The 18,889-nt window shown below is 33.5% G+C and overlaps 1 protein-coding gene across 1 annotated transcript; it reads left to right on the forward strand.

Moving 5' to 3' along the window:
* The first annotated feature begins 2,278 nt into the window (after positions 1-2,278).
* Positions 2,279-18,872, forward strand: COPB2 (coat protein complex I subunit beta 2). The gene is made up of 22 exons (XM_014053351.2): positions 2,279-2,406; positions 4,060-4,197; positions 4,588-4,674; positions 6,376-6,502; positions 6,873-7,021; positions 7,534-7,680; positions 7,988-8,087; positions 8,343-8,485; positions 8,682-8,881; positions 9,487-9,597; positions 9,731-9,819; positions 9,909-10,015; positions 10,502-10,645; positions 10,849-10,979; positions 11,584-11,791; positions 13,183-13,293; positions 14,120-14,334; positions 15,508-15,600; positions 15,683-15,863; positions 15,963-16,028; positions 17,334-17,423; positions 18,559-18,872. Exons 1-22 carry the CDS (start codon positions 2,404-2,406, stop codon positions 18,649-18,651), a joined length of 2,733 nt encoding a protein of 910 aa, XP_013908826.1. The 5' UTR covers positions 2,279-2,403; the 3' UTR covers positions 18,652-18,872.
* The last annotated feature ends 17 nt before the right edge of the window (positions 18,873-18,889 follow it).

Raw genomic sequence — 18,889 nt, forward strand, 5'->3', positions numbered from 1 at the left:
ATAGTTCACCACACCAAAATCTTAAGCTGAAATTTAGGCCAGAGTTTTAAAATTACCATCTGCTCAATAAGAGTTAATGAAGTAGATTAATATATTTTCAACAAAGTATCCTTCTATTTGTAATCCATCCTATCATCTCTATCTGGTTGAAAATCATGATACATAGATCATTAACCAAATTGTTCTGTAAAATGAGGACATCCATATCAGATAATTAAAACCTGTGCAAATAAAGTTGGTTTGAAATGACAGTGTTGTGTTGGAAGATGATTTATGATGGGCCAAGGGCAAAAATGAAGTGTACTAAGTTCTCACTGGTTCATAGCTCTCATTTGTTTTTCCTTCAAGCAAAGCCCCTCATTACAAATTTCACTATTTCATCTTAAACTGATACAAAATAGTATTCTGCCTTTTTCTCATTATTGCTGCTACAATTAACTTCATATTTTATTACCCATTCCAACTGCACTGCACACCAGCAAACCAGATAATGAAATGGAAAACATGCAGAAATGTTTTAATCTGAACATAGTTACTTTGTATCAGCTACTATCAAGGCACAACTATTTTTTTAGACATTGACATGAAATATCCTCTTCATCTCACTATATTTATACTTTCAACGTCCAAAACCAAATATTGCATTGTATTATTTGTTACAATTATATTCAGTGTTTCCTCCAAGAGCTAAAAGCAACCTACATGGGGAATCTCTCTCCATTTATTTCTCCAGCACTGAATTTGTGAAGTAGGTTGAATTGAAAAAACACGATTTTCCAATTCTTGAACCTTTGTAGTAGTTATCCAACAGTTTAATCACTAGTGTTAAATCATTATAGAATTAATACCCTGAAGACATATGATTTTTCTATTTTTCCTATGTATTTATGTTCTTGCTGTACACTTATAGACCAGATAGTAAAAAAAAATAACAATGATCAAATAGAGCAGTTAACAACAGATGGAAAGAATAGAGAAAAATTCAAATGTGTATTAAAAAAATCCAGACTAGACTTTGTAAGTGTCAAAAGGCATTCTTATTAGCACCCTTTAATTGAATGAGACAGAATATTGTCTCAAAGGTGCTTTTTCAAGATTCTTGGATGAGAAGTGAAATTTCTTCAAAGAAAAACTAGAAAGTCCAGTTGCCACTTGAAAAAGCACCTTTGGGACAACTAGGACCTGGATTGCTGCAAATCTCATAGACAGTACAGAATATTGACTTTCTTAGAGATTGCAATAAGAAAGCTGCAGAATGAACTCTCAATTTGAAAAGCATGAAAAGTTTGAAAAATTTGAAAAGTTCCCTCCATATATCTGCTGTTGTGTAAGACAGTTAGCTCTAAGCATTAGGTCTTGGCACACAGGACAGCTAAGGAACTTGTTATTCTGAACATATGCAAATATGCTCTTGAAAACAGTTGAATCTCCACCATCACCTTCAGAGTATCAAATCTTCCTGAGATGAGCTGCAGTCTGTGTGGGTCAGAGGATGTTGTAAAGATACTTGAAGTGTAGACAAAAGCAAAATAGTAATGACTTAAAGGTGTGGATCTATTATTTTGTACATTTAAATCAAATACACTCTTTTTTCCACAATAGCTGAAGTTGAGTTAAAAGTTGGCAGTCAGAATCAAGATACTTAATTCTTTAATATCTATTTATTAGTTAGAATCAACTAGGGCCATGGGTGTCAATATCAACAAAGCAGTGACAATGGGAACCTAAACAAAAAACAATCCTATAGGATGACAAGCACAATCTTCAAGTAATTCTAGACTGGATGGCCATTTCATTTCAACTTTTAAACTTAGGTTATTACATTTGTATTTATTTTATATAACCAATCATTTGCTTATATTTAATTCTTCCAATTAAGGCCCGTTTGAGAAAGAAAAATAAATATCCATATAGGAAAATGCAACTCTTTCATTTTACATTGAACATATTTTTGAAATCCCATAATTGTTCCCATCAGGAAAAACATGCATATTTTTCTAGCCTGGCTTTAAAAGACGGTTCAGTACATCAGGATTTATTTTATACAGGCACAGTATGAGTTTTTTACCCCATAAACACGCATGGTATTATATTATTGCATATTTAATAGTTTCTTCGTCTAAAGGGCTCACAGAGGGACAAAAACGAGTTCCATTTAATAGAGAACGTCAAAACAGACTAGTGGAATAAGCTCCTCTTCACTTTTTTCTTATCTCTATCTTTTTTAAATGGCCAAGTCCCTGCTCAGAAGGAGCGCCGGAAGAATATTTGCCCGACATTCTCGTTTAGCTTTTGGCTCTCGCGAGAACAATTGAAGCCGGAAACTCCACGTCGGTGTATTCTGGCTGGGAGCGAACCTCGGCAAGTTGGGTGGCCTGAGCAGCCGACGCGGGAGCCAGCGCTATGGTAAGCTGACGCCAGTGCGATGTTCAAGAGCTTTAGAGGCCTGCATAGAAATAGTAGGCCGAAAGGGGAAGGTAGCTGAATGGAACAAGGGTCGGGTCAGGAGTACGTGTGGAAGAGACTTTGTTGCCTTCCATCTCCATTCTCATGCAAGAGCCTCACCGTTGCTCTTCCATGCAGTTGCATGTGTGGGTTAATCGATAGAAGCTCGGCGTGCAATTAGCAGAAATCCAACCGTGACTCTTGGCCCGAATATACGGCGAGAGCGAACCCGTATTTGATGGTTTCTTCGCAAAATCTCTTTTCTGGCAATGCTGTTTGGTAGATTGGTAGAGAAAGAACTCTTATTGATTCTGACCTTGTTTTCATCTATTTCTGGCAATTTGCCTTTACAATAGATTGGGTTGAATCAAAAGAGCCCCTCGGTTCTCTTCGTTGCGAGTGAAAGAACCTTGTTAGAATTGTCATCTGATCTGAGAGGGTTTAACTGCTAGGCATTACCTCCTGGATCAATTATTGTCAGTTACTTTACCTGGGACTTAGCTAATTATCTGCTCCAAATGTTGCTGGAAAAAGGACAGGTTTTGAAGTATATGCTCTGTCTGTTATGGTATATGAACATTCAACAGTGCTGCAATTGTTGCTTTCATTCATGCTCTTTTCAGACTGTGAAGCTGAGCCTAACGGGACAATCACTATTGACAGCAAAGAGACTTTTCTGTTTTTGTGGGTTTCCATCTAATGGCTGTCCAGATTTTCTCAGTATGGATAATGATTGCCTTAATGTAGACATATTAAATTAGTACTAAAAGATAATTGCTGGTGCCCCATAGCTAACCCATGGGTGTAGGTTATTGCTAAAGTTGCATGATTCTTGTAATGATAATCCTTTACTTGTTCAAAACTAAATGTGCATTTCCAGAGTTAGAGTTAGAAATGCATATGCTTAAATGCATTTTAGAACAGATGGGAGTTGTTTTATTTTATCACTGAGCAGAATAACACTGCTAGTCTTTTTAATTGACATATTGTCATGACTTGATCCAGTACCATCAACTCTGATTAGTTCAACCTTTTCAGATTGTTGTATTTTATTTTCAGACATGAATGAAGGAGTAGAAATCTGGAACATAAAAGCATAAAATTTTCATGCTTCGCCAGTGACCTTTTTCTTAATAGTTACGGTTATATTAAAGAGGCATCTCATTCTCAAAATATTGAAGTTTTGCTTTCAGTGTGGTTTTACAGGTCTCACAAGTTAGAGGCTTCTTGTTCCATTTGTCCAATTGCATTCCTGCCCATTTCTAGGAGCTGTCCCAAACTATTTTTTTAATATCAATACTGTGATTGTTTTGTATTAACATAAATCTTATTTTGATTCATATACATAGATACTGTGCTCTTTTTACATAATAATGAATGTTTTTGTGAAGTCAGTGACAATATTTGCTTGCTTGCTTTGTTTTATAGTCTGGGGTTCACAAAATTCATGAGCAACTTTAAACATCGCCTATATGAAAAACTAAACTGGCACATTGAAGAAAGAATAATAGTATATTCTTACATAAATATAACCAAGCTTTTATTTTCATTTTTAATAGTATGCATAGATACTGTTTGTGCTTGAAATATCCTAATAAATCTTCCTCTGTTTAGCCTCTCCGACTTGATATAAAGCGGAAACTAACAGCTCGATCTGACCGAGTGAAGAGTGTGGACTTGCATCCCACAGAACCATGGATGTTGGCTAGCCTTTACAATGGCAGTGTTTGTGTTTGGAACCATGAAACACAAGTAAGCCTGATATTAAATATAGTTGATAACCCTGGTGAAAATATAATTTTTATTATTGAAATAGATTAATGCAAAAAATAATATTCTCCTTGTGTATTTTTTTAAAAAAAATATTCATTTGATGCAATACATTTTTAATTAACTCTTATGTCCTCTCCATTAAAGGTTATATTCATGGTATTAGTATTTTTTCCTCCTCTCTGGAGGATCCAGGAAATTTTGTATTATACATTATAATACACACACACACCAAATGTCAGATTTATGTAGCATTCAAACAAAATTATTGTAAATTTATAGCTCAAACCTTAGAATGCTATAATTTGCATGACAAATAATCCTTTTAAAAATCTATTTGTGTGAAAATAATTAAAACTATTTTATTTTCAGACACTGGTGAAGACTTTTGAAGTATGCGATTTACCTGTCAGAGCAGCTAAATTTGTGGCAAGAAAGAACTGGGTTGTTACAGGAGCTGTAAGTTGTTCCTTTGTGTCATATGTATTTCTGAAAGTCTACTGAGATATACTATAGTTTACTTAAATTCAAATGTAACCGTGATAACATTTTATGTCCAATTATACTTTATGTCCGCAGTTTAACAATTAAAATATATGCTCCATCTATATGGAGAATTAGAATTCTTAGTTTGCCTGCACTTCTGTATTTTCCCCAAATTAACTGTTGACCAGAGTCTTTTTTAACATTAGGATGAGAATCGCTATGACAATCTATAATCTGATAGATACTAATCTATCAGTTTAACAAAGATAAAATGAAGTTGTTTTACATGTATTTTGTTTATAAAATATAGTGCAATATTTTTATTATTTCTAGTATGTTAATAGAAAAAAGGGAAAAATAGAAATGGCAAATAAAATCATACTGTATTACAGTGTAACAAGTAATTTGGTTAGGTTTTTAAGCACGTCATTATAAAATTTAGTCACATAATATTAATTGAACTTTCCATGACATTGATGGACATCAATTCATGAAGAGAAAACAATATAAAACATAATACAATCAAGCATCAGACATTTGCGCGTAAAAGTATTTATTCCTAATCTCTAAATTCATCACAAAATTCTTATTCATGAAACAGTCAAGGGGATAGCATAATATTGTTGTCTTATTCTATTTGGTTTTGAATGCTTCATTACACATTTCATTATTCAGTCATTCATCAAATTTATATGTCCGTCCATCTCAAAAAAATATACTCTGGGTAGCGTACAACAATCTAGTAATCAATTATCATGCATGGTTTACTTTTGTTATATCTCACTGATTGTATTAGCAATCAACATATTGGCTTTTTGTGGTTGGCCTGGAATTTGTGTTTTATTATTAGGGCTTGTTTTTGTTTTGTTCATCTGTTTATTAGAGTATTTTAGGCTGGTCTGTCTGATTTGACATTTTATGGTGGTGCAATGGTTCAACAGTTAAAGACGCTGGAAAGCTGACAGCCTAATTCAAGACGTGAGTGTCACGCAATGGAGTGAGCTCCTGTTACTTGTCCCAGCTCCTGCCCATCTAACAGTTCAAAAACATGCAAATGCAAGTAGATAAATAGGTACCATTTAGGTAGGATGTTATCAGCATTCCATGTGTATGGTCATGCTGGCCATATGACCACAGAAAGGGTCTTCAGAGAATGCTGGCTCCCTCGGCTAAGAAATGGAGATGAGCACGGATACGACTGGACAGGGGAAACTTTTATTTTTACTTTTTTAAAAAAAATAATTCTGACTCTGCTCATCTGCCCATTGGAATTGGCAGCTAAAAAATTCAATTAAATAAAATGATTTTTTCAGTATTTTCGTAAGCGTGCTTTTTTATATATTAGATTTTAGATTTTGTTACACACAACACTCCGGTTTCATAATATGAAGTATGTTCTAAATCTCTTAATGCACACATTTCATTCATTTTTATCAATTTTATAATTTTTTTACACAAATCATTTATTTTTGCTAATTGCAGTAACTGTATTCCATTCTTTTACTCCTCTTATTTCCTTAAATTTCCATTTTCTCCCAAATTCCACTCTTGACACAACTGCAATAATATGGTCTTTTCTAATTGAGAACATTTCATCATCCTTGTATTCTGCACTCATTTTCTCAGTCATTCATCATAGCAGTTGAATCATTGATGCTTTTACTTATTCCACAGGATGATATGCAAATTAAAGTTTTCAACTATAATACTTTGGAAAGGGTACATATGTTTGAAGCACATTCAGATTATATCCGTTGCATTGCTGTGCATCCTACGCAGCCTTTCATTCTAACAAGCAGTGGTAAGTAGATCAATACTTTCTTGGCAGCTTTCTTTTCATTCACTGAAGTCAAAACTTCTTTTTCTGAAGGTTGAAGCACTTTTTTGTAATTGAATAACTCAATACCAGTCTATCAAAACTACAGAATGCCAGTATTTATAATTGGATGCTTGATGTGTTATCTGTCTTTTCTTTTCTTGTCAAGTAGGTGTTATACTTTTATTTCTAAATTTCAAGACTACTTGACTATTGAAGGTGGTTAGACATTAATATATACAGCTTAGTTCCTAAATTACATTTTTCATTGTAGTAAAAATGTGCAATTTTTGTGAAATGACTAATAGTAGCGATAGAAACATTTGCAGTGATTTTTGTTCTTTGTCTTCCATAGATGATATGCTTATTAAACTATGGGACTGGGATAAAAAATGGGCCTGTTCTCAAGTGTTTGAAGGGCATACTCATTATGTAATGCAGATTGTCATAAATCCCAAGGACAATAACCAGTTTGCTAGTACATCTCTGGATAGAACAATCAAGGTATAATATATGCATAATGATTTTTTTTAAAATAGTAACTACTATTATTTACTATTACATGGAAAGTCAAAATTATTAATTTAAAATAAAATAATTTCATCACTTTGTAAATGCTTAACTACTTCTGTAGCTCGAAGTGTGGATTGTGGAGATTCAATATGATAGGTAAGATCAGTTTCTCAAGATGCAGAAAGAGTTTGACAGATTAAGAAAAAGGTTTTTATGTATATGCATTTTGATTAAACTTGAAATTGTTTCAACAAGTTCATAATTTATTCAAGCTCAATGTTTATTTGTAAAAGTGAACAAACTTCTAATATATTAAGATTTTAAATTTTTCTTATAATAATCTATTTTTCCTTTCTGATTTAATTTTACTTAAGAATTTGAGCAGAATATTATAAATGTAATGTAACTGAAGGTTTCAGAATCACTCTATTTATTAACTTGTGGTACATCTACTATGCCTACTGTTTTTTTTAAGAATCTGTAATTTCAATTTTTTTTGCAAGGTGTGGCAGCTTGGCTCTTCATCACCCAACTTTACTTTGGAAGGGCACGAAAAAGGTGTAAATAGTATTGATTATTACAGTGGAGGTGATAAGCCTTACCTAATTTCAGGAGCAGATGACCGTCTTGTTAAGATCTGGGATTATCAGGTATGAGATATCATATTATTTCTAAATCATTTGGGGGTGATAGAAAATAGCTGTACATTCTGGGTTTTAACTGAAAACTGGATTTATAGTTATGTTTTATTCAGCTGAATATTATTGTCGTTGGGGAATGATAAACATGTTTCTGAAAACTCTCATTGTATCATTTAAGAGTCATTGAGAGATAGACAGCATATACATTTAATAAATTATTGTTGTTATTACCAGTGAAATTGAATCTTGATGTTGATCATCATGATGATTAATGCAATTGAATCTTTTATAAATTATTTTCATTATTTTCTCCTAGAATAAAACGTGTGTGCAAATTCTAGAGGGACATGCACAGAATGTTTCTTGTGTCAGTTTTCACCCTGAACTTCCTATTATCATCACTGGCTCTGAAGATGGTAATCCAGACATATATCTATAATATTAATATAACATTTTGTTTAGAGCATTATATTATTAATCCACTCTCATAAATTATAACAGTAAAAAATACAAATGTCTATCACAACCATGTTGTACACAATTTTTTGCTTTAAGATTATGAACTATTCAAATCCAGATTTCATAGGAATATTCCTGATTTGATTTGTAAAAAAACCCTAATAATAGAGCATGATATAGTTTATTTATGATGTCTATTTTTTTAAATACAGGAACTGTTCGCATCTGGCATTCAAGCACTTATCGTCTGGAAAGTACTTTGAATTATGGCATGGAACGCGTTTGGTGTGTTGCAAGCCTAAGAGGATCAAACAATGTGGCCCTTGGATACGATGAGGGTAGCATCATTGTCAAAGTATGTTTGTCTTAGAAAACCTTTAATTAATATCCATCAGCTGAATGATTGCATATTTTTCATAAGTGAGAAACAGACACTGTTTGAGCATTTGACATTGGTGATTTTTCTTACGTTTTGTTAATGTCATCGATGTAAGCAAAGTGAACATATAGGATGTTTTATTCTATTTTCATTTTAATTTTCTTCTTACTAGCTTGGTCGGGAAGAGCCAGCCATGTCAATGGATGCAAATGGAAAGATTATTTGGGCCAAGCATTCAGAAATTCAGCAAGCTAATCTCAAAGCAATGGGAGATACAGAAATCAAAGATGGGGAGAGGCTACCGCTTGCTGTGAAAGATATGGGCAGCTGTGAAATATATCCTCAAACTATTCAGCATAATCCGAATGGGCGGTAAGGTTCATTTTTCAGAAAGTTTCAGGGAAAAGGTTTGTCTTAAATTATATGTAGAGCCAAAGGAATTTAGGAACATACTGAATTCTGTTACTCTGAATTACACCGTCACTGCCAAGCACTGCCAAGAAATAGTTTTATGGGGGGGGGGGGGGGATTTTTTTTTCTACAGTACTATTTGAGTAAGGACTTGGATCCCATCGCTGTTGTTATATATATATATATATATATATATATATATATATATATATATATATATATATATATATATATATATATATATATATATATATATATATATATATATATATATAACAAAAAATAACATAAATATAACATATATATCTCGCACTCCCTTCCCTTATTGTTGTAAGCCGCCCTGAGTCCCCTCAGGGAAAAGGGCGGCATATAAATTTCCAATAAAATGAAAATATATATATATATATATATATATATATATATATATATATATATATATATATATATATATATATATATATATATATATATATATTTATATTTCTAATACTTTTTTTGAGTCTTGCAGACAAACCATTTTTATATACCTGATTTACTAATGTTTTTATTATGTTTATGTTTTTCAGGTTTGTAGTAGTATGTGGGGATGGTGAATATATCATTTATACTGCTATGGCACTGAGAAACAAGAGCTTTGGCTCTGCTCAGGAGTTTGCATGGGCACATGATTCTTCTGAGTAAGTAAAGTAATAGTAATGTTTTGCATAGTATCTTATGTGGCACATAATGTAAATCAGTTAAAAAGTAAAACCTATTGTGGCCTGCTTCTTATTGGCATGTTGAAGTTATATTGAATTCTTTTATGTGCAGGTATGCAATTAGAGAAAGCAACAGCAGTGTCAAGATATTTAAAAACTTCAAAGAGAAGAAATCCTTTAAACCTGATTTTGGGGCAGAAGGCATGTTAAGCACTTAATACTTAGTATTCTATTTAGTCAGATGGAGCATTTTCTAGTAAAATACTAATTTCTATTTCTTTTTGATGCAGGTATCTATGGTGGTTTCTTATTGGGTGTCCGATCTGTCAATGGCCTGGCTTTTTATGACTGGGAAAATACAGAACTGATACGCAGAATTGAAATACAACCCAAACATGTGAGTTGTTTCTTTGCCTGAATCTTACTCATTATCTAAGAATCTCCTAATTTTCAGAACATTGGTGAAAACCTATTTATTTGATGAAGCCATGAAGGCTAGATTGTTATGAGTATCCCAGTAACCAGGTGAATTGGTTTTATTCTAATGAATGTGATTCTTGGTTTTTATATGCAATTATAATGTATGGCATGTTTTTAAATTTTACAAATCAGTTTTTTAACTCCAAACTATATATTGGGGAGCTGTGTAACACTTAGAGTTGATTGTTTGAAATGAGTTATAAGTAAATAAATAAAGCTTAAATTTTTATAAATCTAAGCTGATAACTAATTTTAACTCCTTTGAAGAAAATTTTTAATTTCAATAAATACAGTATTAGTACTTATTGAACTTTATAATATTTTTATTCAAATCCAGAATATTCAGCTCAGTATACTTTACTATATGATGCAATTTTTTATTTTTTCTGTTGTGTTGGTTTAGATTTTTTGGTCTGACTCTGGTGAATTAGTCTGCATTGCTACAGAAGAATCATTCTTCATTCTGAAATATATTTCTGAAAAAGTTGCAACCGCACAAGATACACATGAGGGAGTCACTGAAGATGGCATTGAAGATGCCTTTGAGGTATCCATACACTGGGATCTGATCTCTGGTCAATACATGTTAATAAATAAAAATAAACTTGTATGCAATTGTATTAGTATAGATTTCAGAGCTCATGAAATAATGCATGCATTTGCCAATATGGCTAAACTTCTGCTTAATGACATCATTTTACTGAATCTATTGGAATATTACAAAATGTAAAATCTTTACTCTTCCACTAGGTACTTGGAGAAATTCAAGAGATTGTGAAAACAGGACTTTGGGTGGGAGATTGTTTTATTTATACAAGCTCTGTGAACAGACTAAACTACTATGTTGGAGGAGAAATTGTCACTATTGCACACTTGGACCGGTAAGCATTCTCTAGCTCATAAGATATAATTGTTATTGATGTAAAATTGTTCTGCCATTGTGCCTTCTATCTATTCTTAAAGGACAGAAGTGGACAGGTATATGGTACTGTTCAGATTGGAATAATGTTGAGAGGACTCCAGGACTCTAGTAAAAGTCTTGATTGTGGGAAGCGTTGATAGTGATAGTGTGGAGTCCTAATAGGACTCCAGTAAAGGTCTTGATGATGGGAAGATTCCATAATCTTAACTCTATTGTTATGTAATGCATAAGACTAAATACACAATTTTTCCACTTTATTCCTCATTAAGCATTTTTTAAGAGAAAAAAGAATTCTGGATATTTATGATTACAGCACAGTTGCTTTTAATTGGTTACTTCAGAGAAACCTTTCCTCTATTGTCATGCCTCAGTATATTTATTATGTTTTGATAATACATCATTGTTCTATCTAGTTATAATTATAACAGGCTTGCTGCTGCGATTTGCCTATTTACATTAGATAAATAACTACCGGTAATCTTTCTTATTTCTCAGACCCAACTATTTGAAACTTTACATCTATGCTAAAACATACTTTCCTCTTTCTTTTTCTTTTCTTAAAGAACAATGTATTTATTAGGGTATATCCCCAAAGACAACAGACTTTACCTTGGTGACAAAGAATTAAATATAGTGAGTTATTCCTTATTAGTCTCAGTGCTAGAATATCAAACTGCAGTCATGAGGAGAGACTTCAGTATGGCAGACAAAGTTCTTCCTACAATTCCAAAGGAACAGAGGACCAGAGTTGCACACTTCCTTGAGAAGCAGGTAAAAACTTTTGCCCTAGTCATTCAATAACAACATCTAATATGTAGTGGAATTTTATGTTGTAAACAACCAGAGGTTTTGTTTAAAATTAAGATGTCCCAATATTTTTTTGCTATCGGGGGTGTGGGAGGAGCAATTATAAACTCAGAAAATCTCAGGTACCTTACCATATTTTTCAGAGTATAAGAACCACCGGAGTATAGGATGCACCAAGGTTTTGAAGAAACAAATAAAAAAAAAGTTTTTGCACTCTGCATACTTCCCAAAAATGGCACGTTTTTTGCGAAAACAGGCCTGTTTTTGTTTTTTTGTTTTTTCAAAAAAAGGGCATGGATAGCCTTTAGGAGGCTTATAGAGTGCTCCTGTGGGGGAAATTGAGCACTCATTTCTGCCCTCCCCAACCCCCAGGAACTCTCTGAAACCCTCCTAAAAGCTATCATGCCATTTTTGCGAAGGGGATGGGGTTTCGGGAGGCAAAAATGCTGTATTCAGTGTATAATATACACCCAGATATTCAGCATTTTTTTTTTGAGGGCAAAAAGATTTGTCTTATACTCCGAAAAATTCAGTAATTGCCAACTAGAAAAACCACATCCCAACCAACCTTGACAGGTCAAGCAAATAATGAAATGTCTGCAGGCAAACAGCCAAATAACACCAAGGACTCCACTGTGTATTAATAAGGCAACAGTGTTATCAGAAAGGACAGGATTTTCAACCCTTATTTGTAATACCTGGGTGTAAAATAGGTATTTTACGCAACTCTGCAGACATGGTTTTATAAACTTATAAAAATAGAAAGGCGTACGTTTCTGTTGTTTTGTTTTGTTTTGTACTTACTTGATCTACTTGATCATCTTATGAGAGAGAGGCCATATCAAGAAACTGAATCCACAGGAAGACTAAATTATTGACATAGGCTATAGTAGCAAAATCCTGCAAGCCTGAAAGCTAGAATATTTTACTTTTCCTCCCTTTCATAACCTGAGTCAAGGAAGGCCTCCTGGATGGCCCCAAACACCTCATTTTGGGCCTGGAAGGCCTCCGGGAGCACTCCAGAGGCCAAAAGTGGTTGCGGGGTGGGGGGCGCCCTGCCCTTGCCCCATTTTTGCTAGCAGAAGCACCATTGACCAGTCTTTTGCTTAACCCTAACCCTAACCCTATGGGCCAGATATAAGCACTCTGCTGGTCGAATCCAGCCCATAGGCCTTGAGTTTGACACCCCTGTGCCAGCACTGCACAGCTGCATATTTAGCAAAATGGAAGTTATCAATTAACATTTAACACTTAAATATTTGAAACTATATAGCTATCAGGATAAAGCATTCTTTTCTACAGGATGTTAAGAAAATTGCATCAGTAACAAGTTACTGTTTTAAAAATGTATTTAGGGTTTCAAACAGCAAGCACTTGCCGTATCAACAGATCCTGAACATCGTTTTGAGCTTGCTCTTCAGCTTGGTGAGCTTAAGATTGCATATCAACTTGCATTGGAAGCAGAGGTATGTTGATATCATCTTAAAAATATCATAGTAGAAGTACCCCATCCTTTGGAACAGAATCCACCACGATATTAGATTGGCCCAACTCCATTTGATTTTTGGAAAGCAATAAAGAATGGGTCTCCGTTTGTTTGCCATTACAGTGATCAACCGATATCATTGTATTTGTTTGCTCTGTCTTTCTGAGAAGTGAACAAATTTCCCCAGATTCTCAGTAATTTACTGTACAAAATGTTGAATTTTGTTTTTATTCTTACTCCTGAACTGCTCAAAGTCGATCATAATTTTATCTGCATAGTAACAGAATAAATTTTATATGAATCAGTACCAGATCTGACTTGTGTAAAAGAAATAGAACTTTGAGTGCCTGGGAATAGAATGAATTCCAGGTATCTTTGTCAAGATTGAATTTAAAAACCATTTGTATCCAAATTATTGATAAAGCATGAAGGGTCAGTTACACTATACTGAAGGAATAGTAAGACACATTTTTCTGATTCGTTTAAAAAGAACACATACATATCTTGAAAAATTATGAATGATTCAGTTGATTCTTCTGAGATTGGAAATGGTCCAAAATCTTCATAAGTTCTTACTGAAAGTTCATGGTTTAGTGACCATAATCTGAACATTGAATTGTCTAGGAATAACTTTCTATAAATTCAACACATATTGCTCTTTGGAAAAGGCATATAGCATTGATATGATAATCAGTTGCATAATATTTTTTTCTGTAAAAAGGAAATAAAAAATTAGCCCTACTACAACCAATCAAAACCATTTAGCATGTTTGATGCTCAAAACATTAAAATTTTTGTTTTTATAGTCTGAACAGAAGTGGAAGCAGCTAGCTGAACTTGCTATCAATAAGTGCCAATTTAGCCTTGCCCAAGAATGTCTGCATCATGCACAAGACTATGGTGGCTTATTGCTTTTAGCCACAGCTTCAGGAAATACTAGTATGGTAAACAAGTTAGCTGAAGCAGCAGAAAAAGATGGCAAGAACAATGTAGCATTTATGAGCTACTTTCTACAAGGAGAGTAAGTATCAAACATTATGTCATATTTTATAGCATTTCTCAAGTATCCTCAAAAAATAAACATGTTTATTTAGAAAATACATAAAAATCTCTCTTTATTCCCCCCTGACTATATAGCTGCAACCAGAGTCCTGGTTTTCTGGGGAAAGGGTGAAAACATTAAGACAGCTCTTTTTAATGACTGGCAATTGGGTGTTCATCACATTAGAAGACCTTACTTTGGCACATGAATAAACGGACAACTCAGTCAATAAATACTGAAACAATGTAACCCCATGACTATGTAAAGTTTGGGAAAACCTGACACAAAATATCAATGTAATCATGTATTTGTCTTTTAACTTGGCCAGCATCTTTATTTATTTTTGTTTCCTTTGACCCATATTCTTCAATTTCTATAGTTTCCAAATCTGGGTGGGTAGATTTTATACCCACAAGAACTACCTTTTCTTTAACTTTAGACTTTAGCAGAATCTGATCTTTGCCCGGAGATCGTTCCACAACATCAAAGTTGCCACAGAGAAGCAGCGACTTCTAGTCCAGTGTTTCTTAAACGTTTTCACTCAGGACCTCCTACCCCTTTTAAAAATTATGGAGGATTCTATGTTGTCCAAGTTATATTTATTGATAATTTACCATGTTAAAAATTAAATTGCTACAGTTCCAAGTCATTTGAAGGTAATGTAATATTGTATTATTTTTCCTACACAGACTGGCAGATTGTTTTAGTGGACCACTGAGAATCATGGGGAACTCCTAGAATTCCTAGGCCCACATATTAAGAAACACTGATCTACTCAATGCTCAGCTCTTCTCATTTCTTAGAAGTGTTAGATCTGGAGTTTCTTTCTGCCCTGACCACTAGTAGATCAGGCTTATTCAGATTATAGGTGGCTGTGCTACAAGTATCAAGGTGCCAAAGCCTAAACTACTTAATAAATTAAACTTGCATTTTAAATTGTGCCAGGAACGGAATTGGAAATAATACAGGCAGGTAACATTGCCAATGTCATGAACCCATATTGAATATTGAAACAATAGTAAATAGGTTTGTTTTGAAGGTATCACAGAGTTTTGCAGCATTATAGAAATATTGTAGACACACTTTTCTTTTCACACTTCTGTTATATTACTAATTTAAGTTCATTTTTTAAAAAGTTCTGTTTCATTATAGGCTTGACAGTTGTCTTGAACTTTTGATTAAAACTGGACGATTACCAGAAGCAGCTTTCTTAGCACGAACATATTTGCCAAGTCAAGTTTCAAGGTAACTGAACTGTGAAATCTATGTTACGTAGTATAAATATTTTGTTCACAACTGAGCTTCTTGCAATGGTAATCTGTTTCAGGGTTGTAAAACTATGGAGAGAAAATCTTTCTAAAGTCAATCAGAAAGCTGCTGAATCCCTAGCGGATCCCACAGAGTATGAGAATTTGTTCCCTGGATTGAAGGAAGCATTTGTTGCTGAAGAATACATAAAAAATTCCCAAACTACATCGCGGCCAGCCAGTGAATATCCTCTCGTTACTGTAAGTTGATGCAAGAAACCAACAGTTTTAGAATTTAGCAATCTTGAGAGCCAGTGAAGTTCTGCTTATACATTATTTCCTTTTTGTTGTTGTTGTTAGCCAAATGAAGAAAGAAATATCTTGGAAGAAGCCAAAGATTTCACACTGCAAAACAAAATATCAGAGGTCAGTATTTGAGTATATCACAGGAAAGCAGGGCTGGACAAATACCCCTACCCAAAGATAAGCTTTTAAGATAAACATGTTTGTGAAGCTTTGCATGGTTTCCAAATCATTTTGTAGTTATGCACTTCAGATTTCTGATAAGTGCTCATTATGGTTTTTACAGTAGGAAAAAAATTGTTAGAGAAAAAATATGGGAAAATATGTATATTTGAATACATATTTTCATGTCTCACCCTTTTTGGTATGGACCTCAAGATTTCATCACTGCAGAAAATAATGCCAATCCCTGGTACAAATAAATTGGTTATAGCATTTCAAAGCATATTATTTTTATGGATTTATACAGATGATTCCATTTATATAGCATTGTAGAAAGCAGTAGATTGTATTTGATTGGCAAGTGTGCATTCTTCATTTATTTTATTCAGAATTGTTTTAGTTTGAAATATCTTGTCTATTTATATCAACTAGGTATTTAAAATGAGAATTCATAGTTCAACATTTACCACTTAATGTGAAGATTTTAAAGGCTCTAGTATAGGAAAAATAATTATTCCTCTCTGGAAAAATTCAGCTTTTAATAAATTTTTGGAAGCCATAAAAAGGAGGCTAAAGGAGCTAAACTCAGTATAAAATCTATTTCACACCATTAATGTTATTAATGAAAAACAGCATCTTCTGGCTAGTTTGAATGTTTTGTATATTTAAAAATAAAGTACTTGATATTGGACTATAAATGTACTAGCTAATGCCCCTTCTCATAAACAGTTGATTTTAACAGATTCAACAGAGCCAACAAAAGTTGGAGGACGAGAAGAAAGTCTGAAATTTCCCTAGACCAATTTCTTATCTTGCTTCAACTAGATCCATCTACTTAGAAAAGAACTGCTGTGACAGTGTTTTTGATTATCAGATGGTCCAGGCAAAAAACGTCCCCATACAAGTCACAATAGTGGTGATCGATAAAAACAATGTTGCGTTCATCCCATATGGGTTCAAAAGCATCTAGATCAGTGTTTTTCAACCTTGGCAACTTAAGTCCTGTGAACTTCAACTCCCAGAATTCCCCAACCTGCATGCTAGCTGGGGGATTCCAGGACTTAAAGTTGCCAAGGTTGAGAAACACTGATCTAGATGATGAGTGCAATTGATACAAAGTAGCTGGATGACATAACATTGAGCCAGTTTGGTATAGTGGTTAATGTACTGGCATAAAAACCAGAAAAGATATGTCAGTGAAATAAATAAATTGAATGGTATACATTATTTCTTCATTATATGGTGGGGCTTTCTTCTCTTTATAAGGAACCAGAAGATGAATCAGTTCCATCTCCTAGGCCTGTAATAACACCTCCAGTTGCTGGAAAAATTTCACTTGACATCAAAGATGAAAAGGTAAACTTACTATACTAGAAAGAAAGGAATTAGCACTTTGGAAGTTCTAATCCTACTACTGTAATTTCCTTGTTTCAAGTTTCTATGTGATAGTGTCAAAATTAAATCTGTTTTGTAAGCTATGCAGAACCAAGTCATAGTGTAAATACTGAGTGGAAGCCAGTAAACTTTTTTTATGTAAGTTGTCCCTCTACACTAATACAGCAGTTTTTTTCCCCTTAGGACACTAATGCATCAGTTTTTTCCCTTATTTTCTGAAATACTAATTAATTGCCTTCAAAGAGCAGTGAGAATTAAGATAAACAAAAATTTTAAATACATTTGTTTTCCAATTTGTTCCTAAAAAATAAATATCGTTAATAACATGGTATTTGAATATGGTGTTTGAATATGGTTAATCATATCAAACCAAGTCAAGTGGTTAATGAATTTCAGCATTGATCCAACATAGTGAAAAGCTTCAGTAATTGTAGTTCAAAATATTTTTTATTAAAATGGCTTTTAAGTTTATTAAAACTTAGTTTATTAAGAATTAATTTTTGTATCCCAGGTATGATTATATACTTATTATCATGTTCTGCAGGTTTATACTACAGCACTGTTGATTTAATTCCAATTTTGATTCTGTGGGTGATCGCAATCCCAATCCCTTCCACATACTTATATAATTATAGAACTAATTATTTGTTGAATAAGGATTGTATACTTATTCTAACAAGTTAACACTTATGTCCCAAAGGTGCTTTTTCAGGAGTCAACTAAATTTTCTTTTTCTTTGAAGACTTCTCATTTAAGAAGCTTCTTAAACTCTGACTGGGTGGTGGAGAATGGAAGGATTTATATTCCTTGAAGACAACTGCCATTTGCATTCCTTTGGAGAGTTGTTGAGGCAACTTGGAGGTTTATCTGTTTCCTCAGGGACACCCGAGTAATGCAGCTGTGTTCTGGAACCTTCTTGACTACATGATTTTTTCTGTCGTGACACGGGGTAAAAAATATCCTGCAGCCAAGAAGGTCCACACCCATTTGCACTACTCAAGTGATCATTAAAACTTGCAAAATGATGGTCTTTTTTTTTTTTTTTTTTTTGCTAATAAGATAACATTAGATTTTTTACACTTATGTCTTGTTTTAGGTTTTACTGGACCTAGATGTAGATCTGGATAACTTGGAATTGGAGGATATTGATACCACCGATATTTTTCTGGATGAAGAAATGTCTGACTGAACTTTTAAACTGATGCGCATTCTTACATCTAGTTATGCTTGACAGTGTAGTCTTCTTGTTGAAAAGTGGCTCTTTTTTATATTTTAAGATGAAAAATAAACAGAGACAGTCTTTTACAGTACAGTTATAGATTTCCCCATTGTGATGTAGGCTTCCTTAGATACAGTAGCAAGTTCGTATCACATGATCAAACAATTTTCCAATAAATGTCTTTTGGATTCCTTCAGTCTCTGGTATA

Source organism: Thamnophis sirtalis, unplaced genomic scaffold, assembly GCF_051295495.1.
Source record: "Thamnophis sirtalis isolate CommonGarterSnake01/CBP01778 unplaced genomic scaffold, rThaSir2_p1.2 scaffold_11, whole genome shotgun sequence".
Lineage (NCBI taxonomy): Eukaryota > Metazoa > Chordata > Lepidosauria > Squamata > Natricidae > Thamnophis > Thamnophis sirtalis.